At 35.2% G+C, this 21,980-nt stretch overlaps 1 protein-coding gene across 1 annotated transcript in view; it reads left to right on the top strand.

Annotated features, from left to right (window-relative positions):
- Zwilch (zwilch kinetochore protein) overlaps positions 1-21,980 on the top strand; it is a 33,686-nt gene that overhangs the window by 8,492 nt on the left and 3,214 nt on the right. Inside the window, exons 5-17 of the mRNA XM_077799931.1 lie at positions 1,397-1,596; positions 2,191-2,261; positions 3,198-3,353; positions 4,819-4,890; positions 6,315-6,408; positions 7,067-7,116; positions 7,641-7,740; positions 9,039-9,118; positions 11,265-11,421; positions 11,935-11,963; positions 15,425-15,561; positions 17,292-17,387; positions 19,472-19,584. Of these exons, the coding sequence (XP_077656057.1) occupies positions 1,397-1,596; positions 2,191-2,261; positions 3,198-3,353; positions 4,819-4,890; positions 6,315-6,408; positions 7,067-7,116; positions 7,641-7,740; positions 9,039-9,118; positions 11,265-11,421; positions 11,935-11,963; positions 15,425-15,561; positions 17,292-17,387; positions 19,472-19,584 (1,355 nt within the window). The remainder of the gene's footprint in view (positions 1-1,396; positions 1,597-2,190; positions 2,262-3,197; positions 3,354-4,818; positions 4,891-6,314; positions 6,409-7,066; positions 7,117-7,640; positions 7,741-9,038; positions 9,119-11,264; positions 11,422-11,934; positions 11,964-15,424; positions 15,562-17,291; positions 17,388-19,471; positions 19,585-21,980) is intronic.

Below are 21,980 nucleotides of genomic sequence, written 5' to 3' on the forward strand. Positions count from 1 at the left end.
TTACTTCCTTTTTGAAATAAAATTGTTCAGAAATTTATTTCCTGGACATCTGTTCATAGTAAATTCAGGTTTTATCTCTTTGAAAAAAAAAAAAAATTTAAGCACATTTTGTGAGTAACCTTTAGTTTTGATATATTTACAAAGTTTTAGAAAGTTATAAGATAGTGCAGGAACTTCTGTGTACCCTTAACCCAGATTCACTAATTATTTTATTTTGCTAAATCTGCTGTGTCAATCTCTCTCCCTCTCCATGTAGATCTATACATAAAGCAATGTACATACAGTACATATGTGTATACAGTATAACTATATTGTTAATTGTATATTGTTATTTTTATATACAATGAATGTAACTATTGAAATATATATAGTGTGTACGTATTTATGTTGTAAGTATGCACTTATATAGCTACATATAAAATACACATACCATACACACACATAAATATATGCAATTTTTTTAATAACATATAGGTATAGATGTATGTAATAGGTATAGATAGTATATTGGAGAAGCTTTATCTTTTTTTTTTTTTTTGAATTTTTAGTTGTCGATGGACCTTTATTTATTTATTATTTATTTATATGCAGTGCTGAGGATCAAACCCAGTTCTTCACACATGCAAGGCAAGCACTCTAACACTAAGCCAACAACCCCAGCCCAGAAGCTTTATTCTTTTATCCCCAAATATTTCACTGTATGATTTCTAAAAATAAATATATTCTCTCTTTTTTTAATATGTATGCTTTTATCTTGTTACTCTGTGGGGGAGGGGGGCGGTGCTGGGGATAGAACCCAGGGACCTGTACATACATGCAAGGTAAGCACACTCTACCAACTGAGCTATATCCCCAGCCCACAAATATATTCTCTTATGTAACCACAGAACAATGATCAAAATCTGAAAATTTAACATTATAATTAGTATCTAATTCAGAGGCCACATTTAAATTTCCTTAAGTATCCCAGTGATTCATAACTTTGAGCATCTTATGATATGCTTATTGGTTCCTACCTATTATTTCTTTAAATTACTCTCACACCCAACTTCCATTCTCACCCCATCTCCATATTGATCTCCTTTTTAGTAGCTGCTCCCATATAGTCAGACTCTTAACTTTATGGTCTGTGTTTCTTGGTATAGTGTTACTTTTTAGTTTTTACTTTTCATTTATTTTTTAAAAAATTAAAGTTCTGTGTTTATTTATTTTTGCAGTTCTAGGTATTAAACCCAGGCCTCACACTTTGGTTTTGGTGGTAGTTCTGGGAATCAGATGCAAGGGCCTCTCCCTTGTTAAGCATGTGTTCTACCACTGAGCTACACACTCAGCCCAAAAAGAAAATTCTTGATTATGATCTTTACCTAAATTTGTTCTTCTTACTCTTATTTTCAAGGCAATTAATTGGACTTTACACCATGGCTCACAATCCTAATATGACCCATTTGAAGATTAATCAGCCAGTTACTGCCCTTCCTCCCCTTTGGATAAGATGTGACAGTTCAGATCCTGAAAGTACCTGTTGGCTAGGAGCTGAGCTCATCACAACAAATGACAGTATTACAGGAATTGTCTTGTATGTGGTTAGTTGTAAAGGTGAGTGCTCATTCTTTGTATTTATTTGTATAATTTTTGTTTTGTGGTTTTTACTGAATATTTATATTAAAAGGGAGTGTACACAGTGGGACTTTAGTTGATTACATGAAGTTACTCCACTGTATAACTTGAAGGAAGGATTCTGGAAAAACCAGAAAGTCTGGACAGGAGGTTATGCCTGTTTTGTTTGGGTTTCATTTGATTCGCATGTGTATTTTTTTGCAAATTTTCCTTAGAGTGTAAATAACTGAATATAATAACAATATAATTCCAGACTCATAGTAAACATTTAATGATTTTTTTAATTTATTTTTGAAACATGGTCTTACTAAGTTGCTTAGGGTCTCAGCCTCCTGAGTTGCTGGGATTCCAGTCCTGTACCACCACACCTAGCTTTAATTACATTTTTGATGGTGATATTGACCTTTGTTTCACTTTTATTTTTAAATAAACATTTCACTCACGGTGATTTAAAATATAATATCAACAATTATTAGTATTATGGCATCCTCACAATTTAAGAAATTATGATTTTCTAACTCTAACAATATAATTTTGAGTGGTACCTTTAATTTTTTCTTTCGTATCCTGTAGCTGATAAAAATTATTCTGTAAGTCTGGAAAACCTAAAAAATTCACACAAGAAAAGACATCACTTGTCTACTGTAAGTATTTCTCTCTTATTTTTTTTTCAAAATGTTATCGACCTGCCCTCCTAGTTTTAAACATTTTTTTTCAAGATGTGAATATAGATCAGTGGTAGAATGCTTGCCTCCTTCCGTGCGCAAGGCCAGTACCTCCTCTCCCCAAAAGAGTTTTTTTTTTTTTTTTTTTAAGAGAGAGAGAGAGAATTTTTTAATATTTACTTTTTAGTTTTTGGCGGACGCAACATCTTTATTTGTTTGTGGTGCTAAGGATAGAACCCGGGCCGCATGCATGCCAGGCGAGTGCCCTACCGCTTGAGCCACATCCCCAGCCCTGAGTTTTTTTTTTTTTCATTTCTGATCCCCAGTACCTCCTTTCCCCAAAAGAGATTTTTTTTCACTTCTGAAATTTATCAAGTTTATTTTCATATTATCAGCAGCTAAGATACAGTCATTCTTTGGTATCAATGGGGATAGGTTCTAAGACCTTCCTCAGATACCAAAATCTCAGTTGCTCAAGTCCCTTATATAAAATGGTGTAGTATTTCCATATAACTGATGCATATCCTCCTTTGTGCATAAAATCATCTCTAGATTACTTTTAATAGCAAATACGTGTAAATGCTTTGTAAACAGTTGCTAAATTTTATTTTCAGAGAATAATGACAAGAAAAAGTCTGTACATATTCAATACAGATGTAGTTTTTAAAGTGATATGTTTTTGCTCCATGGTTGGTGCAGAACCCGTGGATACAGAGGGCTGACTATATGTGACTTCTTGCCTTTAAGCTAATGTTTGTCACTTAAAAAGAACTCTTATTTTTCCATTTGGAATGAAAGTCAGAGTAAGGTGCTTTTTTTCTTTTGGGACAAGAATCAAAGTAGTTTTGCAAAAAATGGGCTTTTGGGGCATTTGAAAACATAGTGCTAAGGGTCTGCTGGATGCACTCTTTTCAGGTAACAGCCAGAGGCTTTGCCCAGTATGAGCTCTTTAAGTCCACTGTTTTGGATGATATAGTCACCCCATCACAAACTACAATCACTTTGGATATTTCCTGGAGTCCTGTCGATGAGATTCTTCAAATTCCCCCACTCTCTTCAACTGCAGTTCTGGTAGGAATGGACCCATTTTTCTGCTTGGGTTTATAAGACCCCTAAATGGTTGTTTACTTGCTCATTGCTGGGGCTGCATGCTTTCATTTCTAACAGTCACTGGGTATAAGGCTGGACAACTCTGAACGTCTTGCCTTGCTCCTGGAGTCTCACCAGGGCATCCAGGGGAGGTTTTGCCAAGTGAGCTGAGCCATCAGTTGCTCACAATTCCACAATTAGAAATTTAAGAATTTTCTAGTGCTAGGTTTTTGGCTCGGTGGTAGAGTACTTGCCTCAATTGTGTGTGAGGCACTGGGATCAATTCTCAGCATCACATATAAATAAATGAATAAAATAAAAGTCCATCAACAACTAAAAAAATTGAAATTAAATTAAAACAGAATTTTCTAGTGATTAATGAAGTCTGTTATGTGGAGACTTAAAATGATTTATGGTTTCCTGTGTTCTTAAGAATGCAGATATTGCTGGGTGCCGTGGTGCAGCAGCTCAGGAGGCTGAGACAGGAGAATCTTGAGTTCAAAGCCAGCCTCAACAAAAGCAAGGTGCTAAGCAACTCAGTGAGAGTTGCTAAATAAAATACAAAATAGGGCTGGGGATGTGGCTTAGTGGTTGAATGCCCCTGAGTTCAATCCCTGGTACCAAAAAAAAAAAAAAAAAATCATGTAGAAGATATTCAGTCTTGGACACAGTTCTTTCTAAAATATTAAAAACAAAACCTGAATGTTCAATAGGGAAGTAGTTAAAATAGATATCCATGGTGACATATTATCCAGGCTTTAAAAAGTCATGTTTCAAAATGTCCTAATAGAAAATGCTTATATACAAAATAATATATACAGTATGATTTCAACTATGTTTAAAAAAAGGCATGCACAGAAACCTGGATAGTGTTAACAGTGGTTCCTTCAGCATGGTAGGATTTTGGATAATTACATTCTTTGTGCTTTTCCTGTAGTAGGGATTTACATATATTGGCCTTTTTAAAAAAATTATAAGGTCTTAAATTTGTAAAACTTTAACCTCTGACTAGGACAGTGCTCTGTTGGCTTAGTTAGAAGGAGTCTATAAAACTATTGGATTTTTATTTTTGGTGTGTGATAATGCTAAGTTATTATTGAGTCTTTAGATACATTGACTGAAATTTCTCTACCTTGTCCTCTTGATGCTAAAGATTAATAAGTGTGTGTTTGAAGCAGGACAGCAGTGCATGTGAAAAGGGCAATTGTTCCATGCAAGTACAGTTGTTTATGGTATGTAGAGAGGGTATACAATTCCCTGAGCTTAGGTTACTGTATCAAGATGGCAGAGTCTGGGTAAAATGTTGTAAATGAAGTGTTGATCTAATTTTTCAATTCATTGATGCTTTATAAAATGTATTTTTAAATGTGTGGTTGGTTTGAAATGCAAGTTACTCTCTTATGCAGCTATTGCCCATTAAAACTGACAGATTTGGGGTTCTTTTTAGAATATTAAAGTGGAATCAGGAGAGCCCAGAGGTTGTTTGAATCATCTTCACAGAGAACTGAAATTTGTCCTTGTGAGTATCCTTCTGAAATTCTTAACTTTCATTAAATTGCATGTTTTCATAAAACAAGTTTGCTAATATCACTTACGTGGTAATTGTCCTTACAGTTTTAAAGGGGAGCATCAGTAACTACAAATCTTTCCATTTTCTACTGGAGTGTTTCCTTTTTATTTATATGAGGGTCCCCCCTTTCCAAGTGGGCCAATTGCCAGTTTATTCCAAATGGCCTGCTATTCATAACTGGAATTTTGATTGAAGCTAAAGATTAATGTGTGTTTGAAGAATTTTATATTTTAGTAATTTTAGCTCTTCTCTACAAATTGAATCTTAGGAGCATGTCTCATTTTAATACAGTAGAAATTCCATATAGCCTGGCATACAAAGCCAGGTATGATCCAGCTGCTGTCCTGCTCATTTCTTTTCATTTATTTTTGAAAATAGTTTTATTGAAACATAAATTATATTCCATAAAATTCGCTCATTTTAACTGTGCATTTCAGTGGTTTTTAGTATATTTACCCAAGTTGTACACATCAACAATTAATTTTAAAACATTTTCATTACCCCTTCATGAAATCTGGTGCCCACAATACCCATTAGCATTCACTTCCCACCTCCATCAGCCTGTGGCAGTCACTATCTACTTTCTGTTTGGTCCTTTATAGTGCTAAGTAGCATTCCATTGTGTAGATACACCACATCTTGTTTATCCAATCGTCAGCTGATGGTCATTGTAGTTGTTTCTACTTTTTGCCTATCATGAATAATGCTGCTGTGAACATTCATATGCAAGTTTTTGTGTAGACATGTTTACATATTTCATAGATGGAGTTGTTAGGTCTATGGTAACTATTTTGAACCTCTGAAAGGACTGTCACACTGTTACTTTTTTCCAAAGTGGTTGTAGCATTTTACATTCTTACCAGCATTGTAGGAAGGTTCCAGTTTCTTTGTATCCTTGCCAACACTTGATATTGTCAAATTTAAAAAATAATAGCCATTCTAGTAGGAACAAACTAGTATCTTGTAATTTTGATTTGCATTTCTAATGACTTTGAACATATTTTCATGTGCTGTTGGCTTTTCTTTACTAATTGGAATTACATAATTGAGTGACTATGAGCAAGTTATTTAACTTTAGCTTAGCCTCGCCTCAATGAAATGAGAGTAATAGTAATATCTACCTCATTTTAAAAAAATTTTTATTAGTTATTGATGAACCTTTCTTTCTTTATTTATTTGTTTATGTGTGGTGCTGAGAATCGAACCCAGTGCCTCACACATGGTAGGCAAGCAGTCTACCATATACTTTCACAGTGCAATTGAGTTTAAACACTCAAGAAATGTCACTGCAATTAATAGTACTAAATACATCCTTATTTATTAAGCTATATTTTCTACTAACAAGCTTCTGGGCTTTTTAAAATCTCCCATAGGTTTTGGCTGATGGTTTGAAGACTGGTGTGACTGAATGGCTCGAGCCCCTGGAAGCAAAATCTGCTATTGAACTTGTGCAGGAATTTCTGAATGGTGTTTATTTTCCTAATTCATTCTTATTGCAGGGACTGGGGTATTGAGGATTGAATCCAGGGTGCTCTACCACTGAGCTATACCCTCGGCCCTTTTTATTTTTTATTTTTTGAGACATCTTGCTAAATTGCCCCCATGAAACTCCTAATTCACTCTTGTTTTTCTTAAATAGGAATTTACACTTGGTATATTTAAATGTAAATTCTCTCTTTAACCTTGATATGCTTTTTGGTTGGAATTTCTTAGAGCCAGGAGGTCTGACATGGTTGGAGGGACAAGTTTTATTCCAAAGTGCTAATGTTAAAGACCTAAGTAATTCTAAAAAAAAAAAAAAAAAAAAAAAACTAATAAGATTTAGTTTGAAATTTATATAACACAAACATATTTGAGATCATAGGAAAAGAAGGATGAAATAGTAACCCTTGAGTATCTACCATGTGTCCAGCATTGTGTGTCAGGGGCTTTCATGTTACCTCAGTTCATTCTCACACCCCTACCTGATGGGTACTTATTGTTACTGCCACTGCAGAGTTAGGTAATTTGTTAAATTTCATACTTTTACTGTTCCCATTTGCTACTTGAGAATAGGAGTAGGATGAAAATAATTTGGAAAACTTGAAAACAAAAATTAAGTTAATTAGCTTTTGCTACTTTCTAGACTTAAATAAGCTGGATGGATTTGGTGATCCTACAAAAAAAGATGCAGAGGTAAGTGATTATTATTAGTTAGAAATGTACACAGGAAATGCTTTGAAAATTTGCTTATGCTATTACCTTTCTTGTTGTATCATCTCAAGTGGATCTGGTACAATTTCATTAAGCTACTCAATTACAGATAAATGAATGTCAGTACATTATATGATGATATTGCTATAGTATACTAATACACTTTAGATGTTATTATGATATAATGTGGTATTAGTAATTAAAACTAGATATGTTCTCATTTTAATGAAAAGAAAAATGGAGACTAAGGTAATTTAATAAATATTATGTGGAAAGAAAACTGAATGCTCATTTCTAGGCATTAGAGTTTTAAAATAACTTTAAGAAGTCTAGTTTTTCAAATCTATTGTATGTCTCATCAGTGAATGAAAAGGTGTAGAAAATATATTCATATTATTCTTTGTGTTGGTAAGTCTGCAATGTCTCAGAGCAGCCTTTAAAAACTTAAGCTATTTCACTTTAAAAATAAATAAACTGACATTCTCTCAAATTTATATCTTTTTCAGACAGTGAATCATGACACTGCTGCAGTTGATAGGTCCGTACTTATCACAGTGCGGGGTGATCTTGATTTTGCTGAACAACTTTGGTGCAAAATGAGCAGCAGTAGGTATCCATTATGATTAAAAATTTTTTTGTTATTTGAATCTTTTGGAAATAATGCAGTATGTACTATTAGTCTATGTTTATATTATCAAATTTATTTCTAATAATAGATTGGCATATTCTGCTCAAGAATTATACTAAGATAAAGCAATTTTATAAGTCTATTCTTTTCTCCTTTTTTTTTGTATATTTATTTTTTAGTTGTAGTTGGACACAATACCTTTATTTTATTTATTTTTTTTTTATGTAAGTTCTCTGTTTAACCTTGATATGCTTTTTGGTTGGAATTTCTTAGAGCCAGGAGGTCTGACATGGTTGGAGGGACAAGTTTTATTCTGAAGTGCTGAGGATCGAGAACCCAGGGCCTTGCAGGTCCTAGGCAAGCATTCTACTACTGAGCTACAATCTCAGCTCTGCTCCTGCTTTTTAAAGTATTAGATTTTGCTTTATGTTCTATTTATTTATTTATTTATTTATTTATTTATTTGTGGTGCTGGGGAATTGAACCCAGGTGCACTTAACCACTGAGCCACATCCCAGTCCTTTTTATTTTTTATTTTGAGATAGGGTCTTGCTAAGTTACTTAAGGCCTTGCTAAGTTGCTGAGGCTGGCTTTGAACTCAAGATTCACCTGCCTCATCTTTCCCAGTTGCTGGGATTACTGGCATGCAACACCCCCAGGATTATGTTATATTTATATGAACACAAATATATACCTAATAAATTTATAATTATTAGAAAAATCAAAAGTATTTCTTAATATTTTGCTTACTATATTATTTTCTGGCAATCTCAGTTCAGTGTTTTACCTTAGAAATGTATTAAGTCGGGGCTGGGGTTGTGGCTTAGCAATAGAGCACTTACCTAGCATGTATGAGGCCCTGGGTTTGATCCTCATCACCACATAAAAATAAATAAATAAATAAAGGTATTGTCCAACTGCAACTAAAAAAGTATTTTTCAAAAAATGCATTATGGGGCTGGGGATGTGGCTCAAGCGATAGTTTGCTTGCCTGGCATGCGTCTGGCCCGGGTTCGATCCTCAGCACCACATACAAACAAAGATGTTGTGTCCGCCAAAAACTAAAAAATAAATATTAATATCTCTCTGTCTCTCTCTCTTAAAAAAAAAAAAAAACATTTAAAAAAATGCATTAAGTCTTTTTTCTGTAAATTTTTTTCCTTTTCCCCATCTATATAGTACAGATTCTTCTAATTCATTTGTGTATTCTTAAGTTTAATGACATTTTTGATTTATAGAAATATGAAAATAATGTTAGTCTGACTTGGTTTTGAAGGTGTGGTTTCATATCAAGACTTGGTGAAGTGTTTCACATTGATCATCCAGAGTCTACAACGTGGTGATATACAGCCATGGGTAGGTTGAATAGTGCTAGAATGTGTTCTCAGTGGCATAGTATGATGGGTAAGGACACAGGCACTGCAGCTACTAATATTGTCATTGTTAACTATTCTGTGTCTGAGTATTTCCATATACCAATGATGAAAATAAAAACTTTTTTTTAATATATTTTTATTTGTAGATGGACACAATGTCTTTATTTTACTTATTTATTTTTATGTGGTGCTGAGGATCGAACCCAGTGTCTCATACATGCAAGGCAAGAGTTCTACCACTGAGCTACAACCCCAGCTCCTGGGATACTCTTTTTTTTTAAAAGTAATTTTGAAGATGTATTGATATCTGCGAAGTGTAGCATGACCTTTGAACTATTAATTCTATGGACAGAATCCACCCTAAACTCATAAACAAAAATATATGTCAAGATTGCATATATCAGAATAGTCATTATAGTTTCATTTATAGTAGCAAAAGATTATAAACAACTAAATTCCCCTTGTTAAAGGAATGGCAAGTACATAATGATACAGCCACATAATAGCATGTATCATAGTTGCTAAAAAGTGTTGCTGACAAATGATGTGGAAAGATGCTTATAATGTTCAGTAAAAAATAAAAAAAGGAGTATAAACAGTTGTATAAAAATGTAAATTTGGGGGCTGGGGTTGTAGCTCAGCAGTAGAGTGCTCGTCTAGCATGTGCAAGGCCCTGGGTTCGATCCTTAGCACCACATAGAATAAATAAATTAAATAAAGGCATTGTGTCCTAAAAACTAATTTTTTTATTAGTTGTTAAAAAAAATTTAAAAAATGTAAATTTTGGAGAGAAAAATCTAAAAACAAGTATGCTAAAATATTAATAACAGTTAACTCTGGTGAAAAGGTTACAAGTGACTTTTTCCAACTACATTATATGTTTCTGTACTTTACAAATTTTCCATACTGAAATTGCACTATTTTTACAATGAAGGAAAAGCTAAAAGTTGGAAACAAACAAAAATTCCTTCTTTAATAGGAATCTTAAATAACTTGGCTGTCAATTCACAACTATGAAAGTTTAAAAACTTTCATAGATGTGTGAAGCCCTGGGTTAATCCCTAGCACACCCTGCCACCACCACCAAAAAGAAAAAAGGCTTTCTTAGTTCTGAACAGAGGTACACTTCAGAGCAAAGGCTCTGCTTAATTGGGCATTAGTGATTGTAGGCATTTTAGTTTTGACTATTTATAATTTTCTGTTAAGAATTTCTGTGTGGGGGCTGGGGATGTGGCTCAAGCGGTAGCGCGCTCGCCTGTCATGCGAGCGGCCCGGGTTCGATCCTCAGCACCACATACCAACAAAGATGTTGTGTCCGCCGAGAACTAAAAAATAAATATTAAAATTCTCTCTCTCTCTCTCTCTCTCTCTCTCTCTCTCTCTCTCTCTCTCTCTCTCTCTCTCCTCTCTTTAAAAAAAAAAAAAAAAGAATTTCTGTGTGGGCTGGGGATGTGGCTCAAGCGGTAGCACGCTCGCCTGGCATGCGTGCGGCCCGGGTTCGATCCTAAGCATCACATACAAAGATGTTGTGTCTGCCGAAAACTAAATAATAAATATTTAAAAATTCTCTCTCTCTCTAAAAAGAAAAAAAAAGAATTTCTGTGTTTTTAAGATGTTTACAAGTAAAATTCTTTTGTATACAGTAAGTGCAAAATGTGAAACTACTTTAAAAAAAGAAAATGCAAAAAGATTGTGATAAAAGTTAAAATAGAGATAAATAGAAACTAGTGGGAAAATGACAAATATTTTATATATGTTTAAAATGAATTATATAGCACTTGGAACACATTAAATCTTTAATTTCACAGTTCTTTTTAATTGGTAATTATCAAGTTATATTGGATATCATAGCCATAAAGGAATTCCTTATGATATATGCACAGGCTATTGAGGAATAGAGTTTTCCCACAGCTTAAGCTTATCACTTAGGGGTGGTAAGTTTAAACTCTTCTGAGTGGCTTTGAACTTTTCAACAATTAAGGTAGAAAAGACAGTTTAGAAACTGACATATTCAAACAATTTGTAATGTCTGGAGATGAAGAATGAAAGCTTATAATTTTTAACTTATGCAGTTTACTTCTCTTTTGCATATTTGGATGGTTTTATAAAAATTTCTTGATTTCTAGCTCCATAGTGGGAGTAACAGTCTACTAAGTAAGCTCATTCATCAGTCTTATCATGGAACCATGGACACAGTTTCTCTCAGTGGGACTATTCCACTTCAAATGCTTTTGGAAATTGGCTTGGACAAACTAAAAAAAGATTATATCAGTTTTTTTGTAGGTAAGTTCCTTTCCCAGCTCAAAACATTAAAAGGCATGTCCAGTTGTCATCCATAGATATTTTCACATTTTATCTTTCTACTTGCCTCTAGTCATTTGTAGTCTTGGTCATCGTCTCCCCCCCCCGCCCCCCCTTCACTGTGAAACAAGCATTTCTCTCCTGTGAGCCATTCAAAAAGATATCAAATTAACTATAACTATAGTTTTGTTTGTTTGCTTATAGTTCAAACATTTGAGATTCTGCAAGTTTAGTAAATTAAAAAGTCTTTTATGAGATGCTATTTTAATACCCAATACTTGGTGATTTTTTATTGGAGCAAGCTGTGATCAGTTTTAGAATAGTATTAGTATGTATTTATGGTGTAAAATGTGAGAAAAATTGGTCTTTTATGAGGAAGTATTTAGCTTGATGATCTCTTTCATGTATGAACTATGGAAAGTTTTGCTTGGGGTTCCTTAACATGTAATAGCAATTCCTAAAACTGATTTGCATATATGTGTTTTTTCTTCATAGGTCAGGAACTTGCATCTTTGAATCATTTGGTGAGTTTTTTTAATTCTAAAATTGGTTTTTCTTTTGTTTTGTCATTCTATCTGTAAGTGTCTGTAATGTGCTCTAGGAAACATGAAAAAGACAGTCAATACCTTAACTATTACTGTCTAGTAAGACAAATGAGAAACTAGTCTACTCAATGTCATTTCTCATACTTTACAAATTGATGATACTGATATATGTTTTCATCCTGCTCTAGTAAATGTGCTGCTATATGGGCTGGGGTTGTGGTTCAGCGGTAGAGGATTTGCCTAGCACGTGTGAGGCCCTGGATTTGATCCTTAGCACCACATAAAAATAAATAAAATAAAGATGATATTGTGTTCAACTAAAAAATAAAAAATTTTTTTAAATGTGCTGCTATAACTTTTATCTAGAATTATTAGGGAATGTCTTCATCCCTATAAAGAAGGTTTATTTTATATTTATCAACCCATTTATATTAAAGAATCATTTTGCAAAGAATTCACACACACACACACACACACACATATTCCTCCCCCTCCCCACCGTTACCACTTAAGCACTTTTTTTTTTTTTTTTTTGAGAAAGGCTTTCACTAAGTTGTTAGGCCTTGCTAATTGTTGAGGCTGGCTTTGAACTTGTAATCCTCCTGCCTCGGCCACCTGACCACAAGGATTATAAGCATGTGCTACCATGCCCAACTATGATGTTCTTTTTTCTTGTTGTTATTGTTCTAATTAGTTCTACATGACAATGGAATGTATTTTGGCACATCAGACATAAATGGAGTATAATTTCTCATTCTTCTGGTTGTACATGATGTAGAGTCACACCAGTCATGTTGTCATATATGTGCATAGGGAATAATGTCCAATTCATTCTACTATCCTTCCTACCCTTATGCCCCTTCACTCCCCTCTACCTAATCCAGAGTAACTATTCTTCCCTAGCCCTCCACCCCTTATTTTGAATTAGCATCTGCATATCAAAAGAGAACATCAGGCCTTTGATTTCCTGAGATTGGCTTATTTCACTTATCATGATAGTCTCCAGTTTCATCCATTCATCAGCAAATGCCATAATTTCATTCTTTAAGGCTGAGTAATATTCCATTGTGTATATATACCATATTTTTTCTTTATCCATTCATCTGTTGAAGAATATCTAGTTGGTTCCATTGTTTAGCTATTGTGAGTTTCATGTATTCAATTTTTGGCTCAGGTCCTAGAGGTTATTCTCAGCTTTTGCCACATGGCCCTCTCCACAGTGTGGCAGCTCCTTCAGAGTGAGCAAAACATCTCTAAGACTTTACTATCTTCTGAAGGGCTTCCCTAATCTGGTCGTTATAATGACCAAGAGATAATCTCCTTTTTGATTAACTCATAGTCAGTTAGTGACCTAATCATGGCATTAAAATTCCATGGTATTTACAGGTTCTTACCTCACTCAAGGGAAAGGAATGTGTGTGCTCCTGGAGGCTTGAATCTTGGGGGCCATTGTCAAATCCTGCCTACCATATTTACATTTCCTTTGGATGTCTTCTCAGAAATGGGATTAGAAGATCTGAGCATTTTATGATGCTGGAATTTCTTTTGGAAAAGAAAATTGTACCAATTTATCAATAACAAGTGAAAGTGGGAGCTTATTAAACACTTGCTTAGCTTGACATGATGGTGCACACCTATAATCTCAGTGATTTGGGAGGCTGAGGCAAGAGGATCACAATTTGAGGCCAGCCTTAACAACTTAACAAGGCCCTAAACAAGTCTAAACAGGGATCTTAGTAAGATCCTGCCTCAAAATTAAAAAAAATAAAAGTCTGAGGATGTAGGTTGGTGGTTAAATGCCTTAAAGTTAAATCCCTGGGGGTACCAAAAAAGAAAAAAAAAAACAAGAAAACACATGCTTAATTATTTAATACTTCAGGTTTACTATTTTTAGAGGTGGATACATCAATTTAGCAAGTATGGATTTGCCATTCATTCCATCTGGGAAGCTTGGTGGGTGGTATTGGCTACCCACTGGGCCCCTTGGTGAAGCAGTTCTGTGATTTGCCTTCACTAGAGAATATGTGTAACCATTTGCTTAGAGTAGTCCTGGTGAAGACTTTATTTATAGTTGTGTTAGGAATAGAGAGAATATTTCCAAATATTCTACTTATTCTTTTTTGAGGGGAGGGGTACTGGGAATGAAACCCAGGGGCACTTAACCACTGAGTCATATCTCCAGCCCCTTTTACTTTTTATTTTGAAGAGTCTCACTAAGTTGCTTAGGGCCTTGCTAAGTTGCTGAGGCTGGCTTTAAATTTTCGATACTCCTACTCAGCCTCCCAAGTTGCTAGGATTATAGGCATGCACCACCACACGTAACAGATTCTGCTTATTTTTTTTTAATATTTATTTTTTAGTTGTAGTTAGACACAGTACCTTTATTTATTTATTTATTTATTGTGGTGTGAGGATCGAACCCAGGACTTCACACACGCTAGGCAAGCACTCTACCGCTGAGCCACAACCCCAGCCCTAGATTCTGCTTATTCTTTAACTCTCTATTTTGCTTATACTTTTTTCTTTTTTGTTTTTATTTTTTTTTCACTTTTTAAAAAAAATTTGCTCTAATTAGTTATACATGACAACAGAGTGCACTTCAATTCATAGTATACAAATGGAACACAATTTATCACTTCTCTGGTTGTACATGGAATCACACCATTTGTGCAATCAGACATATACCTAGGGTAATGATGTCTATCTCATTCCACCATCTTTCCTACCCCCGTGGCCCCCACCCTCCCTCCCCTTTGCCCAATCAAAATTCCTCCATTCATCCCATGCTCCCCCCATATGGATCAGTATCCAGTTATCAGAGAAAACATTCAGCCTTCTTTTTTCTTTTTATTAGTGTATTATACATAATACTGGTGTTCATTTTTGATGTAATTATACATGCATGGAATATAATTTGCTCCACTTCAGTATCCCCACTCCATTTCCTCTTTCCCTCCCCTCCTCCCTCCCCCATTCCCTTTCCTCTACTTAATTGGTCTTCCTTGTACTTATTTATAGTTTTGTTTTTAACTGGTGCTTTATAGATATACAAAAAGGTGGGAGCTGGGCATGGTAGTACACACCTGTAATACCAGTGACTCGAGAGGCTGAAGCAGGTGAATCGTTTGTTTAAGAACACTCTCAGCAAATTAGTGAGACCTGCTCTCAAAAAGGGGTGGGGCGGTGGCTGTGGCTCAGTGGTAGATACACACTTGCTTTGCATGTGTGGGGCACTGAATTTGATCCTCAGCACCACATAAAAACAAGTAAATAAAGACATTGTCTTCATCTACAACTAAAAAAAATACTAAAAAAATAAAATAAAATGGCTGGAGATATAGCTTAAAGTATAGATAAAGGTGAAATTCACCATGATATCATATATGTATATAGCATAATTTGGTCAGTTTCAGTCCTTTTTTATATTTTTTTCATTCCAGGAATACTTCATTTCTTCATCAGTGGAGATACAAGAACAGGTTAATCGTGTTCAAAAACTTCACCATATTCTAGAAATAATAGTTAGTTGCATGTTTTTCATTCAACTTCAACATGAGCTCCTCTTTTCTTTAACACAGTAAGTATTTATTGTTTACTTCATAGATACATCTTCTCTTCTGAATCCCAGCTATTTGGGAGGCTGAGGCAGGAGAATCACAAGCCTGGCCAACTTTTTCACTAAATAAAATTTCAATAAAATCTAAAGGGCTGGGGTGTAGCTTAGTGGTAGAGCAGTAGCCTAGCATGTACAAGGCCCTGAGTTTGATCCCCAGTCTGAAAAGAAAGGAAGGAAGGAACGTGGGTGTTCTTTTCTGAAAAACTGCAGCCAAAATATGTAGTTTTTATTGCCAGTCGGGATAGAACTTGTTCACCCTGTCTTTAGATTAGCATGGTTCTAGGTCACTATCATAGGAAGGAAAGGGTTTTAAATCCAGAATACTCAGACTTAACACTTGGTTTTATCACTTTTTAACTTCCTTAGGAAGTTTCCTCTCACTTAATCTTGTTTCCTCCTCTATGAAAAGCATCATTAGATCCATCAGAGATTATTAAACTTCCTATGTAAAGCCAGGCATGGTGGCACACGCCTGTAATCCCAGCAGTTTAGGAGGCTGAGGCAGGAGGATTGCAAGTTCAAAGCCAGCCTCAGCAATTTAGAGAGGCACTTTGCAACTCAACAAGACCCTGTCTCTAAATAAAATATAAAAAAGGGCTGGGGATGTGACTCAGTGGTTAAGCACTCCTGGGTTAATCCTCAGTGTCAATAAATAAATAAATAATCCTCCTAAGTGTGCTGTAAGGATTAAATTATATAATGTGTATAAGGTCACTGACACATAATAAGTGCTTAATAAATATTGTTTCTTCTCTTCTTTACATCCCTATAAATCTGAGTCAGACCAATCATTACCAGCCATCTCTATGGACAACTGGATGAAATCAGATAGTATTACCAGACCTCTGTAGTTGGATTGTTGTAGTTAGAGATTCTGAACAGTTAGAACTAAAAACAATTTGGAATAATCCGTACACATGTATTGCTGGTGTTTTACATGTACTAGAGCCCTCAAATGAGGAGTAAATAAACCATTGGGCCTTTTCCAAATTTAGAATTTGCCTCAATTTTAAAGAGAAAGGTTTGAAATTGTTACTTTTTATAGAACCTAAAAGAATTGTTTTCATTAAAAATCTGTAGTATAATCAAGTTAACTCATATACTCTAGACTCTGAAAACCATGGAGGCCATGTCGTTGTCTCTCTTCTACCTCTTAGTTTTTATGTTTCTGATACCTCTTTGTCCTGATTTGAGCCTTTATTGGGCTCAACGTAAACATATTAAGCATATTTTTATATTTATGAGAAATATGTCTATTATTAATTTATTTTTAAAGTGATTGACCTAGCACCCCTGGGTCCAATACCCAGTACAGAGAGAGAGAGAAAGAGAAAGAGAGAAAGAAAGAAGGAAGTAGGGGGATGTTGAGATTTCCTTTTAATTAAAAAAAATAAAACCTTAGTTGGGAAGGTGCTGTTCATTTTGTACTTTTGTGGTAGATGGTACTCAATAAAATATTTCTGATAATCTAAGGAAAGTTTTATCTCCAAATGAGTCTTCCAAAAGGAGTTTTTGGTTTTTGTTTTGTTTTTTTTAAACTCTTTTTTTTTTTAATATTTATTTTTTAGTTTTCAACAGACACAACATCTTTGTTTATATGTGGTGCTGAGGATCGAACCTGGGCCGCACGCATGCCAGGCGAGCGCGCTACCGCTTGAGCCACATCCCCAGCCCTGTTTTGTTTTTTTTAGATCCTGCATAAAATATTATAAACAAAATCCTCTTGATGAGCAACACATTTTTCAGCTGCCAGTTAGACCAGCTGCTGTAAAAAACTTATACCAAAGGTAAGCAGTTTAATAATTAGATTCTACCTTAAGTCCACCCACGATTCTTGGCAATTTTGGTGTCTATACCATGGGAACCTCATAATCTAGAACCTTTTCTCCTCTGAAACCTGCATCAGTGCCCCACTCTCTGACCATAGTTCAGTAGTCCTCCCCTTTCTTTCTCCCAGACCTTATATCAGCTCTTTTTAGATTGTCAAGCCTTTAATTCTTCATTTTGTTCTCAATTTGAAATTGTTCACAAAAGAAAGTAGAAAGTAGAGCCAGAAAGGAAATGACAGATTGGGGGGCGGGGGCGGAATGATCAGGAGAGTGGCAAGGCTAAGGATATGGCTGTGGGAGTAAAAGGAGAATGTGGGATTGGGGAGGCTATGGTGATGGGTTAGTTATCTACTTGGGCACTGAGTTTGCTACAAGTGATGGTCTCCCCTGATTCTTCCCTCCACATAGAAAATACTTGAAGTTTCTCTCATACTACAGCCACTGTTAATTTCCCCCCTCTATTTAGTTCTTTCTTAGACAAACCCCCATCTCTCCCCTGAAACTGCTCAGGTGAAGGTCCCCAAGAGCCACTCATTGCCAAAATCAGTGGATGATTTTCAGTAAAAGAATGTTCTTTTGCTCCTTGTGTGCCATCAGTTTTCTCCTTTAGTAAGCACCCATAGGCTATTTGTTGTTTAGCACTATACTTTTCTTAAACCTGTCTTCTTAGTTTCTGTGACATGCATTCTGTGTTAACTTTTTAATTTCACTTCTCTGGCCCACTCCCAAGACTGAAAATAGTTCTTTTTTTAAGTTATTGGTCAGCTTGCTTCCTAGATGTGAGTTTTCACCAGAACAGTTTCTCTGGGCTAATGATAATTCATAATCTATGTCTTCAGCTTCTTCTGAGCTTCAGACCTAAATTTCTATATGCCTATTAGATGTGAATCTCCAGCTTCAGGGTCATGTAGTTAGTCTAGAATCTAATTCTGAACCAGTACTAAGAGCTGTTGTACAACCTGGCACCTATGTATTAGGTGAAAAATGCTAGAATAAATTTTACATGTACATGTACATGTTAATCAGCTCGATTCAGCCATTCTACAATGTATATATATAGAAAACATGTTGTATATGATAAATACATACATTTTTGGTTAAAAATTAATAAAATGTTAAAACAACAATGAGCCCCTAGTCCCCTTTGTTGTCCTTCTGCATTTCATCTTTCAAGTGACCATCATTAGTATCCATAAATACCTAAAATAGAAACCTGAGACTTATTCTCCACTAATTGTTGTCCTGCACTCCCTCCTTTAAATGATTACCAAGTCACCAGTTAAAGAAATTGAAATAATAAAATAAATGGATATAAAGTCCTGATCTTATTTGTACCTCTTGAATTCAGCCCTTTCTTCCCATCATCATTACTTTCTTTATGTCTGTCTTTTTCATACTGGACTTTGGTAAAATCCTCTTTCCTAACCTTTCTCTCTATCAACATAATCTTCTGTTTCAATGTTGCTGCCAAAGTTATCTTCTAAAATTCACACTCTTTTGTGATATCTTTCTGTTTAAATGACTCCCTGTTACCTTTAGGACAATGCTCCTGTGCCTAAGTGTGGTCTTCAAGGCCTCCTGTGCCTGGCCCCTGCACCTTTCTGGCCCAGGTGATGCCACATCCTCCCTCCTCCCTTTTGAGTCAGAGATGCTATCATTGACTTTCTTCAGATGTCTCACCCTCACCCCTCAGTGCCTATGCCTGTGTCATTTCTTCCTCCTAGATTTTGTCTGCTTAATTAACTCATCATTTCATACTCAGCTCAAATGCTGTAACCTCTGAAGTTCTTCCTCAACTCTGCATTCCCCATTCTGAGTCAGATTCCGAGCTTCTCTTGTCCTCTTACCCAGTTTTTCTCTATTATTGTTATTTATATTCTTATTTCTTTTCCTCTCCTGATTGCACTCAAAATGGGAGTTATGACCTATTTTTCTTCAGTGTTTATCCCATAAGGACTTCACTAAATGACTGTAAAAGAAAGGAAATAGCTGTTCATTGTTTTGTCTTTTAATGTTTTTTTTTTTTTCCCTCTTGGTCTTAGAGAAAAGCCACAGAAATGGAGAGTGGAAATAAATAGCGGTCAGAAAAAGGTTAAAACAATTTGGCAATTGAGTGACAGTTCACCTGTAGACCATCTGAATTTTCAGAAACCTGGTAAAGATGATTTGTAATCTATTTAGATAAATTATTCCAAGTGAAAATAAACTAAATTTTTCTGGAAGGGATCATTATTACAGCTCTTGTGCTTAGTTTTAAATAATTTTCCTGTATTGAGTGTAAACAGACTTTTTTTTTTTTTTGCATTGCTGAAGATTGAACCCAGAGGCACTCTGCTACTGAACTATGTCCCCGTCTCATTTTATTTTTTATTTTCAGAGAGGGTTTCACTGAATTACCCAGGCTGAGCCAAAACAAACTTATTCTTAGAAATAAAGGGGTTGGGAGACAGACAAATATTTGTGCCAGTGTAATGCTTAGAAAAATTCAGAGTTTGATAATCATGAAAGAGTGCTTTTTCTTTTTTGTACTAGGAACTAAACCCAGGAATACTTTATATTTTTTATTTTGAGACAGAGTCTTGCTATTTTCTAGGGCCTTGCTAAGTTGCTGAGGTTGGCCTCAAACTTGTGATCCTTCTGTTTTAGCTTCCTGGGTTGCTGGGATTATAGGTGCCAACATGCCCAGCATATGAAAGAGTGCTTTTCCTCGTTATCCTGGGTAGAGGAACTTTAATCGCATGAGGTCAAGCAGTAGGGACATGGGTGTAAAAATAGGTTATAAGATGGAAATGCTAGTTCATAATCCACACTGTGTACTCTTTGAAATTGTGTTATTTCTGTCCTGGTGTCTTCTCTGTGACTAGAGTAAGGGTTAAAATTTCTTATACTCTCTCAGTGATTACCCATGTTAGTTGTATAATTAGCTGGCCTACTAAGTCCTCCTCCTTTAGCATCTATAAACTTGTATTTTCAGACATACAGATTGTGATACAGTTGTCTCTTATGTACATAGGTCTTTAATCACTACATTCAGATATTGCCAGGATTGTTTGAAAACAAATCTGATAGTTTTTTAACAAAGTCTAAGACTTCAAAGACCTTAATTAGCTACTCCTGGGAATACAAATCGTTCTATTTTATTCATTAATATCTTTCAAAATTATTTCCAGACAATGTTTATTCTTCTCCCCAAAATATATTTTAATTCAGACATAATAGAAACCTGTCAATTGAAGACTCTGTGCATATAGCTACACTGTGAAAGTCCTTAAAAAAAAAAAAACTGAAAGAATTTTTCCATGAGCCATCAGTTAAAATCATGCCTTATCTTTTCTGAGTGTGATATAAAACCTGGGCACTATAAAAGATTGAAAGTCAGTTTTAGAAATAGAAAAATTTCTGCATGGCAAAACATGCCAGAGGCAAAACAAAAGACAAATGACAAACTAGGAGGAGAAATTTATAGCCCATGTTCAGAAAACGGATATATTCCCTATAAAACAACAACAAAAACACTTTTAAATCAGTTTTTAAAAGTTAATAACTTAATAGAAAAATGGGCAAATAATTTGAACAGTTTCTTAAAAGGTGCTTGGGCTGGGGATATAGGTCTGAGAGTGGTAGAATTCAATGCCTACTACAATAAATAAATAAATAGATAGATAGATAGATACATACATACATACATAAATAATGTTTAGCCCTACCCATATTAAGAAAAAAAAAGAGATGCAAATTTATATTATGTAGGGACTGGGGCTATAGCTCAGTGGCAGAGTGCTTGCCTAGCACGTGTGAGGCACTGGGTTTGAGCCTTAGCACTACTTAAAAATAAACAAATAAAATAAAGGCATGCTGTCCATCTACAACTACCAAAAAAAATTTTTTTTTAATTATGCAGATACCATTTTTATCTGGTCAGAGTAGCAAAAGATCAAAAAACTTTAGTGTCACTGTGCTGGTATGGGTATGAGGTAATAGGCAATCAACCACACACCTTGCCAGTGTGAGTGTAAAGTTGTACAGCCTCTGGAGGGTGATATCCACTAGAATTGTAAAAGAGCACATGCTTTAGCCTAGCCATTCCATTAGTCACAATATCCACACATAATCAGACACCAGACATGTGCAAACAGACCTATGAACAACACTATTAATTGTAGTGTTATTTACTATAGGAAAACACAGACTGGGACATATAAAGAGGTCTAGAACCAAATGTTAGCCCTGAAGTATGGACTGGTGAGGGCATAGGTGGTCTTTAACAATCATCTGGGGAGCTATTAAAGTGCTGTTGTTCCAACCAAGTAAATCCGAATTTTTGGTGGGAGAGCCTGAACGTCAATAATTTTTTTTTTAAAGGAGAGAGAAAATTTTTTAATATTTATTCTTTAGTTTTTGTCGGACACAACATCTTTATTTGTATGTGGTGCTGAAGATTGAACCCAGCGCTGCGTGCATGCCAGGCAAACGCGCTACCGCTTGAGCCACATCCCCAGCCCTGGACATCAATAATTTGTAAAGTTCTCCAGGTACAGCTAAAGTTGAAAT

This window comes from Urocitellus parryii, chromosome 6, assembly GCF_045843805.1.
Source record: "Urocitellus parryii isolate mUroPar1 chromosome 6, mUroPar1.hap1, whole genome shotgun sequence".
NCBI classification, from domain to species: Eukaryota; Metazoa; Chordata; class Mammalia; order Rodentia; family Sciuridae; genus Urocitellus; species Urocitellus parryii.